Source organism: Synchiropus splendidus, chromosome 16, assembly GCF_027744825.2.
Source record: "Synchiropus splendidus isolate RoL2022-P1 chromosome 16, RoL_Sspl_1.0, whole genome shotgun sequence".
Lineage (NCBI taxonomy): Eukaryota > Metazoa > Chordata > Actinopteri > Syngnathiformes > Callionymidae > Synchiropus > Synchiropus splendidus.
Window position 1 is genome coordinate 7,696,748 of NC_071349.1, and position 19,704 is coordinate 7,716,451.

The window sequence follows — 19,704 nt, forward strand, 5'->3', positions numbered from 1 at the left end:
GGTCGTCGGGCAGAGAGAGAGGAGAATCTGAGCAGTCTCCTTCTGCTTTATCACCGCAATCTTGGAAATGGCTGCTCTAGAAGTTGGTCATGGAACCAGTCAGTCATTCATCCGTCAGTCACACTATATACAAAGGCAGACACGACAATCGGAGGCAGACTGTACACACTATTTACACACGCACACAAACAAGTAGCCAGTGTAGAATAACGGGGGGCTTGTGTTTCACCACTGGTCATCATTGCTCTGTGACCTTCCAGCTGGACTCTGCTTGCTTTATGAAGCTGCTCCGACCTTGGTTTAAAAAAAAAAAAAAAAAAAAAAAAAAAAAAAGTGAAAATGCCAGCATGTATGTTTGGAGGCTCACAATCACATGGCCATGGTGACCGGTGGATTCACCACTTTAATCTCAAGCACGGTTCCAAGTCTGGGCTCCTGAAGCGCCGGTCACTCGCACGGCAACCACCTTCCCACCTGGCTGAGACTCACTGTTGGACGACCTCAGACAGGGGGGGAGTTGTGAGGACGCGACCAAACACATAAAGAAATAAAGGATTCATCTTCCGTAGGCAGCAACATTGGTCTCCGTGTCATTACAAATCTGCTTTGAATAAAGCATGGACACAACAAACAGAAGGTCCTGGCGTGAGGGGTGGAGCTCCAGGCAGAAGCTCGACTATGGGTGCGACGGCCCGACCAAGAAAGCGTCACATGGTCTCAGTGTCTAAGCGGCGCAGCATCAGTGGGGTTTTATTTCCTCATGCTCCACATCAGGCCACAGAGGAAACAGCAGGGGGCGGGGTCAGATGCTCGGCAACTTTTAAAAACATCGCAGCTGAGTCTGCAATATGAAGGTGGGGTAGGGGTGCTAATAACAATGGGCATCGATGCAAACCCCGGTCTCCATTCAAACCGCCTTTGTACAGTTAAGTTGCTGACACAGGCGCAGCGTTGAGTGTGTTCCTTCTGCTGCTACCAGCGGTTGATGATCTGGTTCATGTAGTCCTCAGTGGGGAGCCTGCTGCCTGCCTCCTCTGTTCTGCCCCCTTCCTCCCCCTCCTCCCGCTCCGAGTCTCCATCCTCCAGCGTGGCTGCGGCGCTCTGTCGGCTGTGAGAGGGCCAGAGACTGACCCCCAGACCCAGACCCTGGTGGTTCTGCTGCATGTGGTTCTTGATGCGCTGCTGCCGCCTCTCCTGCTGCCGGGTGTACTGGTAGCGCTGCTGGAACAAGTCCCTGGCATAGTCGTACAGCTCCATGTCCAGCTCGTTCAGCTCCTCGATCCGTTGCACCTGGGGGGACGGAGGAGAGGACCGTTACTGCGGCTGAGGGGCCCACACAGGTGGAGCAGAACAACCTGAGCAACTAGACCCAACTGTCCTGAACTGTGATTTGTTAACCTCGTGTTTATCTTATGGAGAACCGGGGCTTCGCCCTCACATGACTGTTGTCACTTCAGTTCTATGCACTTCTGCACCAGGACCGCCCTATTCACCGGAGGCTATTCAACTATTCATGGTTCTGCAGGCTTCTCAGTACAATAACTCTAAACACAGATTAAAGAAATTCCAACTCAGAGCCTGCCAGTGACACATGAATGTATGTAGTGTGTTGGACGGATGTCATGTAAGAAAGTGAGTCAAAAAAGTATTTTATTGTAGTTACAAGGCCAGAGACCCAGCCAAAACCATGCTGCAACTGTCAGTGAGAGAGACCAGCAGGCTGCCCAGTCCTGCCCAGACTAGCTCAGAACACCCAGATTTGTAATTTGAATCAGCTTCCTCTTTTCTACTTTGGTTGAAATTGAGTCAACGGAAAGACCTGGCGGAAGTATTTTAAACTACAGCAAAAAATAAATTGATATTTGACAAAGCAACAACAAAGAGATGGACAAAAATAAACAAATGGAAAACAAGCAAAAGTCTACTACAGTATGAGCAGAGGCTTATTAGCCCCTCACCAGGCTTCTAGAGGGCCAAGACAGAAGTGTGGTTTCTGTTGGAGAGCTGAAACAGCTGGCTGCTGCGCGAGCTTCCACAGTGAGCAACTTAAAACACGGAGGTCGGATGTGTTTCATTAAGAGGATCCCCTCTGGAGCGGTGATTGAGCGCTGAACCAATGCTTCTCGAGCGACACCAGATAGAAGTGACGAGCCGCATGGCTGGGAGAAAATTAGAGATGTTTGATCAGTAACACGAGGGACAGCGGCGTGCAGCCAGAAAGACACCGCCAAGCTCAAGTTGTCAACATGGAGATTCATCTCAGGCACAAAGGCTGTCAGAGAAGAGAGGCTGCAGATTCAATCAAACCTGACTCACCAGGATATGAAAGCCACCGGGGTGTAAGTGGGCTTCAGCGGCGCCGCACCAGCTTCCACGCCGAACACCCTTCTAACCGGCGTCATGCAACGTTTTGGAAGGAGAGGATGCCAATTATCCAGCTTATTACCTCAAACATGTCCAGTGAGAGTTTAACCGCTGGTGCTGAAGACAGTTTTGGATCTAAAATAGCGAGTGGTGTGACAGGTTGTGAACGTCACCTGGAGACTGACGAGTGAACTACTGTATGCATCAGCAGTTGTACCTAGTAACCTCGTAATTACATGCTAGCTTCATATGTGTTGGCAAAATACACCAAAAAGAAAGCATTCGTTGTCACATTGGCTGGAAATAATGCCAGAGGTCTGCTCTCTGAGAGCTTTGCTGGATAACAGATTTTTTTCTGTGATGTTTGTGTTGTCATTGACCTACAGCTCTAAAACTCAAATGGAAGCCTGGGGGGGCCGAATGAGTCCACAAGCAGTCCTCAAGTGGCCCCAACTAAAATGCTAGTGAGGAGTTTCGGAAGCAGCTACAGCAACACACAACCTTGTCAACCATGCGCCCTTTGGTGGACACCAACCTCACATACCAGTAGAACTTCATCAAACGCATTTCTGTGTTTTTTGTTTGACCTCAAATGCAGTGAGTCACCTGGTGAGTCTGTGACTCAAGGGTTACTGACCAACCACGCAGCCTAGTGCGGTGATTGTTCTGTAGTGAGAGGCCCACAGAACTGAGCAACCATCAGCAAGCTGGATGGAGTCTGTGTTCCAAGTGCTGACCAGCAGGCGGCTACAGTTGAAAATGGGCAGGCCTGCAAGGAGTTTGTGGTGCTGACAGGCTTGTCAAAGGTTTCCAGCATCAACTAGCACACTCCTCTGTTTCAGGATAACTGCACCACATCAGGCATTATTTTCATGACAATGTGTGAGACCTCTAGCCTCAGCTGGTCTGGAGGTAAAATCAAGACGTAAAGTTCCTCAGCATGAGCATGAGGCAGCCGCTACTCTGTGGCATTCTGTGGGATGAAGAACAACACATGGATTCAGGGAGAGTGGTACCAACCGTGGCGTTGTCCAGGTCTACCCCGGCGGCTCTGGTGCTGTTGTACTGCATGAAGGGCCTGATGAAGCGCAACCTGAAGGTCCGCTCGAACAAGAACTGGGTTTTCCTCTGGTACTCGGTCAGGCCGAAGAAGGCCATGTCTCGTAGGTTCTTCTTTGCCGACTCCAACAAGAGCTGAGCCCTCTTCTTCTCCGGAACCGTGGACATGTTGTAGCAGCCGACCAGACTCAAGTCCGCCAACATTCGCACCTGCAGTGACGGACACAAAAGCGAGGTCAGCAACGTGGTCAGATGTCGAGGACGGCTTCAGCAGAATTCCATCCCCGGAGATTTAAAGATTCCAACACCTGCGGACAAAAATGTAAGAGGCAGAGTGCAAATGCAACCTTTACAGCGAGTCAATGTCTCACGAAGTCCTGGTCTCAGTATGAGTCGGGTCTGAATAACCTCCTTAAACACCAGTGCACCGGGAGACAAAGCCAGTCGGCAGGTAAGTCCTGATTTCAGTTCGATGACTGAGCTTCTCTCTCCATCAGAGTGAAAGGTTTGCTTTTGGTTTTCACGACCAAGCTTGTGGTCATAGAAAAAAAAACATCTTATACATTTTCATTTTAACCTCTCTTATGACTCGAAGTTAAACATGAGCAATGACTGAATAGAATCAGAATGTTTTCAACACACTGGCATGTGAATATCAACACAGACACAACAACCTAAAATAAGTCCAACTTCAGAACTGGTGTGATTTGCTTTGATCCAATCCAGAATGTGCTAAACTATGATATACTGCAGTGTTATTATATGATGCTAAACTATGGAGCAACAATATCTCGCCATATTTCTTATTAAAGTAAAACCTGTCCTACAAAAGATGGAATGCAGCAGTCAATGTTGTTTCCAAGTCATATATACTATACTGGGCCTTGTTTTCTCCCTGGCATCTGTAATTCTCCACACCTGTGGTTCGCCTCCACATGCCTCCCAAACGCAACACCACAGACCTGAGTGACGCTGACTAGTGACGAGAGCGAGAGCGAGGATGAAGACTGTCAGTGGGAAGTATGGAACAGGAAGAGAAACTAGATCTAAAAATAGCCTGATACGGAGCCTGTGACACATCGATGTGGATCATCTCCACTGGGTTTCATCACAGTTGCTGCTGTAATGTATAATAGGTATATATTCACACTCGAAGAGGCAGTGGTGCACAATGAGGATAAGAATAACTAAGCCTCTCGTGCAAGCTATATAAGACTCCAGAATTCTCCTGTTGTTTTGCGACTGAGTATGTGAGCAACAGCAGTTGGTTGCAGTCCATCATTCAGATTCAGAAGTTCATCTCATCTTGTGAACTCAGTCTGGTGTCTCATCACACAAATGCAAATATATTTATTTTATATTATTTGCAGTGTCTTCTGATGGGTTGAATGTGGGGAACCCTCTTCTTATGCGTGTTCTTTTAGCAAGGAAGAGCCATACCTATTTTCCTTCTGAAATCTGTTTTTGTTGTCCATTTTCCCATGCCGAGAACACGGTAAAAACCGTATGCACGACACACCTGGTGCTTATCAACTAATTAAATAGGCCGGCTGGTCAGTGCGTCACACCTGGGCAAACCAAAGAATTACAACCAAAACAACCAAACATGACACCACCGCTAAATTATGATAGTGGCTCCTAAATGGCAGTTGAACATTAATGGACCCCATTGTTTTCAATGTGAAAAACAAAGCACAATGCAGGTTCGCACAGCTGCATGATGAGAAACTCTGGATATTATCGTCTGCGCTATGTAAACCCCACATGGTCTCCAGTTCAGGATAATGACTGACAGCTGAGTGTCTCTCATGTACTTCAGTCCTGACAATCACCTCTTATCTTCCCTGCGACACTAAATGAGTTATTTTGGTTTACTGGTGGGGACCCGAAAACACACTCCTGTTAATGAAGTAGCCAAATCAGTCCAAGGCTCAGCATCAGTGCCAACACTGAAGATCTTCCCAGCCGTCTGCTGCATTGTCCAAAACAAGCGTGTGGACGCACTTCATCTGTTGCTGACCGCGGTGTAGGAGAAGTGACCGCACTGCCGTACCTGTCTGTTGTTGGCCAGGTTGTAGGGGCAGTCCATGAACTGCTGCAGGGTGCACCCGGACCAGTCGGAGCCCTCGTAGCAGGACGGCAGCTCCTCGGGCGTGGGCGTTCGTCCATCACACATGTGCAGAGAGGTTTTCCAAGTGGCGCCCCGCTGCACGTGCCTCCATTCGCTGAGGTAGCGAGACACCGGGTCTCGGAGCAGAGTGATGTAGTAGAACTTCCTGTTGAAGAACACCGGAGAAAGAGAAGACCGGAGTTATAAACAGCACTGCACATTAATGACCACCTCTGACCGCTGCCCTCCCACCCGCAAGTCAAGCTTGTGTCATTTCTGTAGAAAGTCAATGCAGCGCTGCATGCTGATACATTGCCTATTTGTTCCTGGATGCGAAAATACCTCCATTCAAAATGAGCTAGAGAAGGACGGTCAAAGAGAGGTGACCCAGGGGTCTCACCAGGGCACATTTGATTTAAATCAGCCCAGGCATCAGGCACCCTCAGGCCCAATTTGGGCCTGCTCCTCTCTCTGAGGGGTCAAAGAGAGAAGATCTACAGGGGTACAAGGCTGGCTTCATAACTGAGGCAGCTTTCAATAATACATTCAGAAACAAACATTTATTATTAATATTTCTTAAATATGATATGACTTTTAATTCACATGTTTTATTAGTATTCCTTTAAATAAACTCACTAGTCTGTTTATAATAATCCAACTTCACTATCACAAATATAGTATTTTATTTCTATTTCATTTCCATCATTACTCATTATTTAATTTGGGTTTCCCACTTGCTCTTAGTTGCACTGCCTGGCATTTCATCAGCTTTCAAAGAGGTCACTGGTGAAAACGAATGGCTCTTTAATGACCTAGACGCTCATTGAGACGGAGGAATGAGTGTGACACTATAAATAAATTGAGGAATTGTTTTGGCCTGGATAATAAACACACATCCTTCAACATTTGGGAGATGGAGTTGTAGGAATTTTCTTACATTCAAGGAGGAAAATGAAATAAACACAAGAATGGTGTCACTTAAAAGACAGGTTCACTTCCTGCTCTGGCCAGGCGGTGGCACTGTTTACAATAGATTACTGCAGAGAAGAATTCTGCCTTAACGATTGGAGAATTGCTGCTGCAGGTTCGGCAGCACAGTATTTGCATCCAGACGCTGGGCCGTGGTGCGTGAATGAAAAACAGGCAGCGGACAGAAAGGAAAACTACAAAGACGTTTGATTTGCCAGGTCAGTGTTCGAGGGCAGGCGGGGAGAATCTGCTGACATCAGCTCATCTCACTCAGCAAACACACACATCTGCATGCTGCAAAACATCCTTGGGTCTCACAGACACACAACATCCTCTTGCACCAGGGACACACAGATGACTCACCCTGCATCTGTGTGCGTGTGTGAGGGGGACTCACATCAGGGTGGACCTTCAAACTCCTAATTACTGCAGTCGAATCAATCAACACCTCCTCATTAACCACAAACATGTGCGCGCGCAGATGAGGGCCGTGATTTCAGAGGTTTGTCTGCCAAAGTGATGCTGCTGGTTGAGAGTCACCCTGCTCTCCAGGGTTTGCATCATGTCAGGAATGTTTGCACAGAAGATGCTGTGTTGACAGGACGCCGCCAAATCTCAGCTCCACAAAAACCGTCACAGAAACCCACACCTTCCTTCTCGGCACCGCCACTTAGTCGTGTCTGGACAGATCCGAGTACCACACACACGTGTCAGAACTTGTTGTTGATGACTCCAACAAGTTCTGACAAATCATTTCTCGAATATCCAGTCAGACTTTCCAGCAATGTAGGCCACAACAGGACAACAAGCACATAAAACTGTGGACTTGCGTCCTGCAGTTGTGACTGGCAAGATCCCTATCAGCATATGAGAGGATATCACATTTGTGACCTGAGGGACCTCAGGGATTCCCGCAGAAATTCATTAGTGAAGGTGGTGACCACCGAATGGTTGGTAGAGCGTGCCGTGACGCTCCTTGTGTTAGTGCCGTCACATACAGCCTCCTGTCTGTCCTCTTATTTGGGGGTTAAACTCTGAGACAAGAGAGCGTGTCTGACTGACGTAGTGCAAGTGGTGTCCTAGTTCTTGTGTCGCTGACACCATTGTGCTGCAACAACATCTTCAGGAGAACACAGTCAAGGTTGGGAGCAATCTTTCAGGGTAGAGTGGGAAACTCTGGACATATCATCCACATTTAGGGACACCAGCTTGTTGTGACAGTACTACATGACTTGGTGAGGAGATGGTGCAACAAATTCAGTCGGAGTACTCACCCAAAATCACAACATAAAATCTACTCAATAATCTGGAATGTATTTTAAAAGCTATGGAAACTGAAGCCATCTAAAGTTTGGGGGTGCTGTTTTGGCTCTCAGCAGTGAGAGTGAATAAGCAATATCAGAAACAATTCATTTACAAATGAGAGGCTTCAGGCAGCATTTTGATGATGTCTGATATCACGAGTCAAAACTCTGCACAGAAAGCGCTGGTGTTTAGTCTGGTGGTTCCACATTATACAGACTAACTTCAGAGTCAGACCACGTTTGCTACGCATCCATAATACACATGTATTAAACACATCTCAAGTAACCATTCCAGCTGTAATGTTTCAGAAGGACCAGGTGTCATTGACATGATGATTATCAACAGGATGCTTGTGTAGTTAAATGGAACCATGACTCTGCTCTGCTCAAGTGAGGATAAACACTTGAAGCAAGGGAAAAAGCAGAACATGAAGTCCAGCGGCTCACGTAAACACTGGACTGTCTGAAGTCCGAACAGTAGCAGAGTATTGATATAGAACATGAACGGCTTAATCCGTCCAAATCCAAAGGTCAGGAGGGAAACCTGGAAAACAAAACAGCTAAATCTCCCAACAGCTGAGAGACGGTGTACAACAAAAGGACCAAATCCCAACTCATGGAGGAGATCCCAGACTTTATCACAAACAAGCTCAAAATCTAATTCAGTCTGAGCAATCCTGCCCGACAAAACAACCACACCCCGAATGTGGCCAGCAGTAAGAGTGATCTGCGCAAATGAAACAAGCCCAAATCTAGTGGGGCATCAGCGACAATGAAACAACTAAGCCCTAAATCCAGCAGCAGCTGGGCGATCCCAGGCAACGAAGCAAACACACCCTCAAATCTCTGGCCCAAAGAGGGCGGAGGGAGGACGGGAGGGGGGGATAGACGGTACCTAAACTCTAAATCCCATCAACCTTAACTTAAATCTCATCCTAGATTTAATGAAAAGCGGGGATGGGAGTCAAACTGGAGCCGGCAGGAGAGCGGGGCGCGCTACGGAGATTCCTATGATGACATTATCAGCATTCCTCACGCTCCCCAGAGTTCAGTGTGTGTGAGCAAGACTATGCCTATTAAATCAGTGATGACATTTCCCCCTCCTGGCTCCTTCTCAGTGAAAAACACGGCGCTGTTTTGGCTCTCGATTCACAGACGGGATGGGAGAGGACCGCAGAGAGAGAGCGAGAACGAAGCAAGGAATGGGCGGAAGAGAATTTCAATTAGTTTTCTAATACTGTGAAAGCAGAGAGGCCCCAAGCCCAAGTAATTTATCAAAGTTATAGCCCTCGCTATAATGACGCCTCGGGCACATTATGGGGCTAAATAAATAAATAACAAGCGCACAAACATGCAAGGAAACCCACACACTAACTGCATGTAAACCCCAATAAACGATCTGGAATGGAATTCCAGCAGGTCGTGGGTCTGCTTGGTTGCACCAGGATGGGGCCACGGAGACTCTCCCTCTGCAGCCTAATGACGCCTGGCCTCACATCTCTAGCTAATCTTTCAACTCCCACACAAACAAAAACACACAGATTAGCCCGCCTGTGGGCACTCTTTGATACACTCTCACATCCCTTTGGCCTTCGCCTCGGGGGCAACAAAATACACGTTTCTCACTCGTAGGTGATGCTTTACGTTGAATACATGCATATGTAACACTAACTTCAAAGGCGAAGCGAGCGGCTCAATCTGCTGGAATTCGGTCGCGTTATCCTCCTGCTGACAGCTGGAACTGACTGCGAACAATGTCGTGAAGAGGCAGACCCGCACACAAGACATTCCTGAAATTGTTCCTAGCTTGTCGGCTCTAATCCCTTTTTACTTATCGGCAACAAACGGGGGTGTCGGAGTGGCTGTCGTCGAAACACTCATCAGGTGTTGAACATGACGGCACGTCAGAGATTCAGAAGGCCGGCCTCACCAGCAGGGAGAGCAGACGGATACAAGTGTTAGGCTGTGAGAGTATGTATAGTAAAGCTCACAGCAACATTATGACCGCCAGTCTGACACCATCGCCAAAACTGGACTGAGGCTGCAGTGGTCAGTGGCTATCAGAGGTCGTAGAGAACTGGAAAAAGCGAGGGAAACACTCATCATAGGCGTCTGAGCAAAAGCCCAACTATTCCCCCAGGATGATTTCAAAAGGCCGATGGCAGGCCTGTTACTTATAGGCCAAGGCCATATTACTCCATTGCAAGATAAACTAGTCAATTCCTGCTGCCTCTAGGTGATGCAGGAAAACACAATTCTCCTCAGCCATCCAACCGATAAATAAGCAACACATCAAAAGAGCACCAAAAGTATGGTCCACACGTGACCAGAGATTACAAATGGCAAGGATTCACAAAGAGAAAACTCCTGAAACTTGATGGAGAGAGTTCAATGAAAGATGAGAAAGCAGAAAATGTTGGCGCTTCAAGAAGAAAACCAGACTGTCGTGTCTGTGGTGAAGGAGGACAAATAAGAGATGTTGACATCAGTTCCTGAATAAACTACTGTCATTTATAATCTCTGAAAAGACATTTACAAACTTGGAAATACACTCACAAATTGAAGAAAAAAAACTTGTTTGCTAAAGAAGTTAGTAAATTAGTTTCAGAAGTTGTAAATATGTTTTGCGCTTGCAATGACAAGGTGATTTAGGTCAAACAGTAATGTGATCAGGGAAAGATGAGAGAATCAGGTGTGAAGCCGCAACTTGTGGTTTCAAGTGCTTTTTGATAAACCAAATCAAATGAAGCATGAACATCCGTAAAATTCATCAGTACAGGCAAAAATGGTCTGCAGCGCAACAAAACTTTTTTTTAACAACAAAACGGCAACAACAGAGGACAAAAGATTCCATTTTAAATATACCTTGGCTGTTACGTTCTTAATGTTCTCCCCACTGTTTAACATCACTCCATTATCATTCCAAATCTCCACTTCTTGTCTCTAAATTTCCATTGGTGAAAAGACACTGAAATTCGCTTCCAAAGTGACAGTTGACTTAGGTATAAGATAACAGATGACGTCACGTCCCAGAAGACTTCTGTGGTCGGTGTCTGGCGAGTAAATGTGAGTGTTATCAGGAGGAAACACACACTGCCTGGAACTGTTATGGTCTGGGAAAATGAGCGCTTTGCTGGTTTCCTGTGGGTCACAAATCACCACTTCTACAGCCGCCACCTCTTTTTAACCCCGCTTCCCGTCTGTTTAAATCCTTCCGTTTCTGTCCGTTGTCTTCTTCCACCCCGTCTCTTATTCAATAGGCAGCCTGCACCCCGTTCCACAGCCACCCTGTCTTTTCCTGATAACCGTGTTCTGCCTTCCAGGGAGTGATTTTGCTACACTTCTGTTGAAGCAGGGCCCCAGTGACTCCTGGAGGCTCGGTCAGGCGATGGTGGAGGAAGACCGTCCTGACACCAAGCTATTCGCCCGGCACTAATCACGGACCTCATCCTCACAACTTAAACGATTACATGGTGAAAATCAGACAAAAATGAATGTTGTGCAGATGATCTGGATCATTTCCACAAATTGAAATTACAGATTGATTTGATTACATTCATAGCTGTAAGTATATTTCACGCTCCCACTCCAGCAGGGAAATACCATCCCGTCTAACAAGAGGCAGTCCCACGGCCCGAAGCAAGGACGGCTTGGTCTGCGCCACACTTCACAACATGCTTGGCAGCACTAGCTCTCCCTGCAGGTTCAGCCAGTGCCAGGCTTGCTCACACGGGTCAAGGCTTACTCAGCAAAATCCCCTCTCAGGACACAACATTCTCCCAGTCAAGATGCTAATGCGAGACATTTTGCTTCGGAGTTCAACTCCGCTGTCAGCTCTGTTCCCAATTAAGAACTGAATTAAACCTGTGGGAGAAAAGAGCAGGTAACCCCTGGGGGCCAAACAGCTTCTTTCTGTGTTCAGACCCAGATGTGCCACCACACACTCAGGAACCACTGAGTGGCAAGCTTCGTTTTGGGTGTAGGGCGGTGACTAATAGCACCAAGCAGGAGTCAATTTTCCTTCGAAAATTTCGAGGGTGCATATATGCATTTGAGTGTTTGCAACAAGGACAGTTGAAGAAGAGTAGTAAGAGGCCTTTGTTTGCCTGAAATGATTCTTATTGATGGCTTTTCAGAGAGAGCTGGTTTAATCCAAGTTGAAAAAAATGAATAAATATTACTGCGACACGCTGTGATCCATGTTGGGAGGTGACTCCCAGCATGCATAGCAATGCAGAGGATATTCTGATGATGCACTGCCTATGTGTCTCCAAGTCTAATTTCATGTTTCTATGGTAGTTTAGTAGCAGCACCGGGAGTCTAACTGCTGACTGACAGTCACATTAAGGTTTTTTTTTTTGCTGTGGTTAAGGCCCCACATAGCACAAGCAGCAATGGTGCTCCCTGCTGTCCTCAGTAAGTATAGTTCCACAGCAACATGAGATATGCTTCGACAGGCCCCTGGGACACCAGTCCGTGATCCCTGGCGTACAGCGCGGCAATAATCCCATTATAGTGTTTTTGTCTTCTGGAAAGTAGGACTGTGATTTATCTTGACGCAATGACCTCAGATCACCCACAAAAAAGGCAAAAGAAGACTGGAACTTATGTAAAATCTGTTCAACGACATGTAGAAGCCAGGAATGTGTGAGGGGATGATGTAAGCCCTGCGTCAATGCTAAGAACCGAAAGAAAGCAGTGACATGTCCAGACTAGAATCGTGAGCTTTTTTACAGCACATAGTGATCACTTGGACTCTTCAGATCCCGTAAGTCTTAGTCAATCCTGAAACATCTATTTGTCAGGACAGAAATCTATCCATGTGCGTCAGCGCTGACAGTGGTGGCTCCACTGTTCAAGTGAGTGCTGACCTCCCTTATTCAACTTTCACCCAGTACTCTTGCTCTGACTCCTCCCTGCCTCTCACTGCTCAGCATCCTCCGTCCTGTCCCGTGTGCTCGATGTCTCTGGGCCGATAATGATGCATTGAGAGACAGAAATAGGCCCCCGGGTGAAGACAAGATCTCCAGGCGTCTTCTTGAGCAGCGTTCAGCTCTGTTACCGTCTCCGACTCCCACTCGGTTAGTCAATCAATAACAGCCTCCGGACTGAGACGGCTTACTGTGCTGGTTTGGACTTGAAACATGAGTGATATACAGGACCCTTAGAAATAAAGAACAACCAAACAGAAAAGTGTTGAAAAGCTCCAGACCATGTCCCACAGACATTTAAGAGAAATGCAGCTGGATGTGAAAACTCATGGAATCTATTTGATCTCCAAGAAGTTCAAATTACAGCGTCTAAATCTTTCCATCCAAAACGTCGGCACCGTCTGCCCTGACGTCTGAGTTCACATCACAGACCGTTGGTAGACATTTGATACACCCAGACAGAGCTGCAGTTCATCACGAAATAAAGTTAGCAGGATGGGTCAGAAAGTGAAAACCCATGACACATCACCAGTCATATTATTAAGATAGTGTCCTTTTTTATTCTGAGCAGGAACCACAAAAGTCAACTTGTAGTTCATGAGAGAATTGGCTGAAGATTAGAACAATAATAAGATAATCACATAACTGCCTTGTTTGCCAGTTTGATCGATGAGTGATGGCTTTATCTCTTACACACAATGAAAAAAATCTATTTGTTTCTGTACAGATAACTGACAAGCCGACACTGTTGAACTGAAAAGAAAGCTAATGCCCTCATTTAGTCGTTTAATTTGGGATTTGTTTTGTTAATGAGTCTTGAACCTCCTCTCGTTCCTATTTGAGATAGAGCTGGAAAGAGTTGCTCATGATCCAGATGCACTTCATTGATGTGACTGAGTCGCACAAGTTTACATCCTGTTCCCGAGTCTAAGCAGACACGACCACAACAATGCCTTGATGTTGTCAGGTCAGTTGTTTACACAGTGAGCAGACATAACTTTGGACTGCGGGTCTGAATATTGTGTAGCTCTATGAAATGGCTGCTCCTCGTATGGGGCGTTCCCGCGATCTATTGCACAACACAAGGTGGTTGACTTGTTATGGCTGACTAGGGCAGGGCTTGACGTTGGAAAGTTGGGTTGGGGTCTCTGGCATCTCACAGCTACAGCTTACACTGTGCTGTGTTCAGGAGAAGATTTGTGCTGTGATCTAACACAAATGTTGAATCATCGAAAGCATTGACATTGAAGACGTGACATAAGCTGCTAGGTGGAGGTGTGTGCTGTCTCTGTGCTTTTACATCCAGGAAAAAGGGTTCACTAGACCCAGCCATACACCACACCTCTATAAAAATGTTATTGTTAGCCCATGATTTAGATAAAGAAAGGGTGAAGCTAACTCATGCTAAAAGAGCTCTGGCCCACTTCCTCCTCCACATTCCCACGGTGGCACAATGAACAAGAGCACTTTGAATTTATCAATGTCCCTACAGGATCTCAGAGTACTAGGGCATCCCTGCCTCGCATGCAAGCCCACATTAGCAAAAAAAAAAAAAAAGGCAACTTGTAAGCACGAGCTGTCATGGAAGTGGAGAATGAGGCGTGTGAAAACCTATGCTGTGAGTGAAAAATGACACACAGCTCATTGCACCCCGGCACAGCAACAAAACTGCATCCATATCAGTGCTTTCCCAGTGAGAAAGGAGGGCAGCGAGGAGAGTCTGAAGACCAGTGAACCTCTGCTCAGGCTGGACGGAATAGTGCAGGAATGGACAGCAATAAGAGAGCAAGAAGGTGAAAGACGGGTGGGAATCCCCTGAGTGCAAAGTAATGTTGTACAGGAATGCTCTCCCTGCTGTTGACTGGTGTAACTTCACTGGCAACAGCCCAACAAGCTGTCGGACAGACACTGGAAGAGAAGTGAGGCGGAATCTGACAGGAGGGGGTACAGCTGCTGGAGGAAACACATATCTGGATGTTGTTACAGTCCAGGGACGTTTGCATGGTCTGGACTCGGAAACATGGGACGGAAACCAGATGAAAATCAAATTGTGTCAGGGGTCACATTTTTCAAATCATTAGCGTTGAACCATTTACACTTAATGAGTGTCAGCAATGTGAACGTTGCTAAGCCACACAATCAGGGCCCAAAATAAAATTAACATTTCAGACCTTTGAGAAGTTTTGACTTCTGCTAGCTTCCTATTTTGTTAGATTGAAATTGAAAAGCTATAAATGTTAAGCACACTTCATCTTCAAAAATTCAAACCTTAATATGATTTAATGCCCACCTTTAAAGATGCTTAAATAAAATGGCCCAAAATCCTAGAATATTTTCTCCAACTAACAGTACACAACAGAGAGAGGCAAGTTTCCACTCTTCAAAAATCCTAAATATATGGAGCAATAATGAGGAAATCCATGTCACTTGTTTTTAAATTTGTCACAGGACCATCCATTTTCCAAACATCTTCATGAAACAAAGCACATTAAAATATCTCATAAAATGGGAGATGGATACTTTAAATTGTCAGTAGAATAAAAGTACAAAATGATGATGATAGAGTTCAAGACTTTCTTCCGAAGACAAACTCCATGTCGAGCACATTTCAAGGTCATCCAAGGTAAGATGTGGCAGCACATCCACTGCCAGTGAGGTCAAACAAATGACTGCTAATTCGCTGACATATGGACAACGCAATCCCACATTACAGTAATGAACACAAACACACAACTATTCTACATGCGAGTATTGCGGACTATGATGCCGCCATTGGCGATTCCGGTCTTTATTTTATCAGACAAAAAGGGCAACATCAGAGGCACAGAGCAGCAGGGAAGGACATGTTCTTCACTTACACAGCCATTTAAACACTGGGGACCCTGACTAATGGGTGGACAGGTGGCCCTATTACAGATACAGCCACACAAACGCTCATTATCACTCACACACACCCAAACAAGCACCCTCCCCTCTGGCACAGATTAATGCTTGAGCGTGTATATATAAAACACACACCTCCTTTTCCCTGTTTCGCAGTTAATCAGTCAGCACATATGCGACTGCAGGCAACAGGGTGTTCCTGCGGTCGTGCTGTGTGTGTGACTGGAGGTGAGAGTGTGAAATTGGAGTGATAAAGCAGTTAACATTCAAACCTCCCCACCTGCCCTTTCACTCCCACACCTTGGGCACACTATAAGACATGATGCGGTTATTCTCCCTAGTGTTGATTTTGATGTCAAATTGTCCTTCAGCCGAATTTAGTGAAGGAAACCCCGTGACTTGCATGCAATCCCAAAACAGGTCAACACATCTCATTTCAACGACAAATTCGAATGGGTTTGAAAAACAGATAGCAAGTCAACTGCAAGAGCATTATTGCCTGAAACCAAAAATAAATCTGGACCGTCATAGTAAAGACCTTGAAGGGTGAATGTGTAGCGGTTAAGGGGTGGTTTATTAGTCAGTCATTTGATCAGCACTCTTCAAAGTAGCCAGAGACAGAGACGCATCTGATAGATCTGGCGCGTGAGCTTATCTGTGTTCCAGTCAGGATGAAGGTTAGTTTTGCAGTTTCACATTCTGGTGGAACTCTATCACAATGGCGGGCACCGCGACAATAACTGCTCATCGCATTGACTTTGTTCTGCCAAAAAAAAAACAAAAAAACACCAGCAACAATTGGAAACACACATCTCCCTTAAACCCATGTCTCACACAGCCACAATTTTATCGCAAAATCAACAGAACAGAACGTGACGTTGCTGACAGAACACAGTCAGCAACGTCATGATCACGACGAGGCATCATTGAGGAAGGAGTGGAGAGCCTCAATGCACTTGTGGGTCAGAATTGAGATTGTAGGGTTTCTGCCAGGATTTATTTAAAATATGGCAGAGCCAAAAACAAAAATCAGCATCAAGAAGCGATAGAGAAACACAGAAGCAGTGGGGACACTTTTGACATTTTGCAGGATTGGTTGACAATAGCTTGTTTCGTGTCTACTTCGGTTTAATGGGGTTGATCATGTGAAACCTCAATTTCAATGAGTGAGATAATTTGTCTCTCATTTCAGCTGTGGCGGAGCGGAAACCCTGGATCGTGTACCTTGACGTACAGATACAGTACCTGCTTGTTGTGTGCAATATAAACAGTGTGATTTACTAAATCACCTTTAAGTAGCCTTCACTTGGGACTTATCACTGTCCAATAACAGAATCACACTTCTTGTAGCAGCATATCAGACGTTTAGGGCACAGGAAGCAAAATGTCTACTTTGGCTCTCATCACAGATGTGTGTCTTAATATGAGAAAAAAACACAAACCTCTGCAAGCGCAACTTAATAGCTATGCCTGAAATCTCTACATGGAGTTCTACAATCCTGGTGCGTGAGCACAAACGCACACGGCACAGTGTCATGGGAGGATAAGGGTTTCTGTGTATCCTTGGAAAGTGTTCAGGAAAAAAAAAAGAAAGAGAAAAAAATGAGCATATGAGACACAGAGAAGCACAGAGTCTTTCGGGAAAAGTGCCAGTGAGAGAGGACAAGAAAAGTAAGGGCGTGGAGAGGTAAAGGTGAGACAGAGTGCTCGAGGGAAGATCGCTTCGGGATGGTGCAGTCAGGGGCAACAAAAGCCTGGTGACATTAGGGAAGTACGTCTGCATATCAATGCCTGAATTGGTATGATTCTTGGCGCAGGTTCCTATTGTTCTTTGACAGAAGAAAAGTGGAGGTGGCCAGTGAGGCAGTCAGACGGCCGTCTAGGCCTGGATAAAAGCCTGGGGCCGGATTTACACTCCTCTGTCCAGGACCCACAGCACCACTCAGGGGAGACGGAGGAGACAATGGGCCTTTCAAGAATGGAGGTGTGAAAGGAGAAGGGATGATGTGTGTATGGACCACTCATTGTGTGTGAGTGTGTACACAGCGCTCCAAGCCCAATTAAACCCGACTACATGTTGGAGGGCCGTGCCAAACACGGCCCACCTGTTTAGAAGGCCCGAAAGACTAATGAGGACTGCCTGAAGGCGAGGGTAGGATTTAAGGTTGCTGGAGAACCCACCACTCGCAAAAAGCGATGGAAACAGGAATCAAAATTCCAGAGAATCAAAGGATTAAGATCAACACGCTGTTTCAAGTTCCCCAGCTATTCCATTCATCGTGGCGCTCGACTTGTGAGAGAGACAATCACTCCGGGTCTGTGTCGTAGCGCCAGATGTGGGGCGTCGTCATGCGCTCGCTCACAAACAACAACGAGCAGAGGAAAATAAAACCAGAAAAAGGTGCGGCGTGGGGGGAGGGCATTCAAAAGACAGGGGCTTTGGGCTGATGAAATCATAAGAGTGAAAATATTGTGCCACAAAAGCAACAACATCTCAAGAGAAAGAATGCCCCTCTGTTTGTGTCCATGTGCGAGGCTGAAAGAAGCTCATTGTCTAGCGGTGTAACTCAAGCACACAGTCACGGCACTGCTGCGAGACGGCTCTGGGACTAAAAGGCATCCTTCTCTCCTTTCCGTCTTCATGTGCTGTGAAATACAATGTTTGCTCAGACTGTACATTATCCATCATAATGAGCTAAAAAGGCGCACCCATCATGATGTTAGCGTGAAGTTGAGTCCCCTGATCACAAAAAGGGAGCTAAATGCCAGCACTTGTACAGCTTTTGAAACGGCATCATGAAATCAATCCCTCGTTCAAAGGTCACAAGACGGCAATTATTCCCTCATTAAAATTAATATCTTCTTTGCCATGTCAGTCAGAAGTTGCCATGTTGATCACCTGGCACGTCCGTGGTTTATCATCCCTCATTTGCGGCCTTTATATTTAGCTAACCACACTGGCTGGAAGCTTCTAGACTAAGCAGATGCAGGAACGCTGCCAGCAAGCCAATAAGGGCATTTCCATAAATAGCTAACTGATGCATTACTCCCGACTATCATGACCCAAAAATAAACCTAACCTGTGGCTATCCAGGTGACCAGCGCAACAAGAGAAACTGTCATTGATTATTTAAGCTAACAGATGCATGTTCACGCAGAGTTGGCTGCCGCTATCCTCAAGATTAAGGTCAGAATGACCGACGTAATTTGAGGTTACGTCTGTGATCGACTGTGAGAAAGGAGAAGACCAAACAAAAGCAGAGTGTATGTTCACTGAGTAGCAAATCGTTATTGGCTGAGAGGAGGAAAACAATTGGAGGTGAAATAAAGAAAAGAGGAGGCAGCCAAGCACCATCTGGTGGGTGCATATTGACGACACGTTCACAAGTCCGCACAAAATCAAGGGCAGTGGACAAATCTGTGAAGCGCTTTTATGATCATTACAAACAGGAGTAGATGTTTCAGTGTGAGGAGGAGGAGGAGGGGAGGGAGAGGAGAGCTGGAGCTTTGTTTTCTCCATCAAGAAAAAGAAGAATTAAAAAGCTGCTGAGTTTGTTTTACAAACAAGCACTAAGTAACGAAAGCTGCTTCTTTGATTTTTGGGTCAAATTGAATTAGATCTCTATTCAGTCTGCAACAAACAGCTGCTCCACCGGTGCACATCTTCTCCTGCACCCCTCAGCCTCCCAGCCTTCCCTCTCATCTGCAAAATGACACCGCAAATAATTGAAAAGCCTTCTCAGTCTGACACAGAACTTTAAATTCGCTTTTCAAGGAAGGCTCAGGGAGAAAAATGAGGAGGCGACATCGAAAGATTTTCGGGGTGCTGGTTGGAGAGGGGGGGGTAGTGGGGTTAGCATTGATATGACAGTTTGATTTTCTAGGCTCCAGTGTGAAGCAACTTAAGAGGGCATCCCATGATTAAAAGGCCTGTGACATCCACTCTTCCCAGCTTGATAGCCCCCACCCTCGGGTCCCCATTGTGTGCATGCCAGTGCGTGTGCTACACTCTGTGTGTGTTTGTGATGCATCATGGGACGCCTCTCCCTAGAGTTTTGCATCCCAGATCACATGTGGAGGAATG

General features: G+C 46.3%; 1 protein-coding gene across 1 annotated transcript in view; it reads right to left on the reverse strand.

Annotated features, from left to right (window-relative positions):
* Nucleotides 1-310: 310 nt before the first annotated feature.
* The window catches only part of hs6st1a (heparan sulfate 6-O-sulfotransferase 1a), a 49,028-nt gene continuing 29,634 nt past the window's right edge, over nt 311-19,704 (reverse strand). The window contains exons 2-4 of the mRNA XM_053844421.1: nt 5,477-5,699; nt 3,385-3,633; nt 311-1,290 (exon numbers count right to left, since the gene is read on the reverse strand). Of these exons, the coding sequence (XP_053700396.1) occupies nt 973-1,290; nt 3,385-3,633; nt 5,477-5,699 (790 nt within the window). The 3' untranslated portion in view covers nt 311-972. The remainder of the gene's footprint in view (nt 1,291-3,384; nt 3,634-5,476; nt 5,700-19,704) is intronic.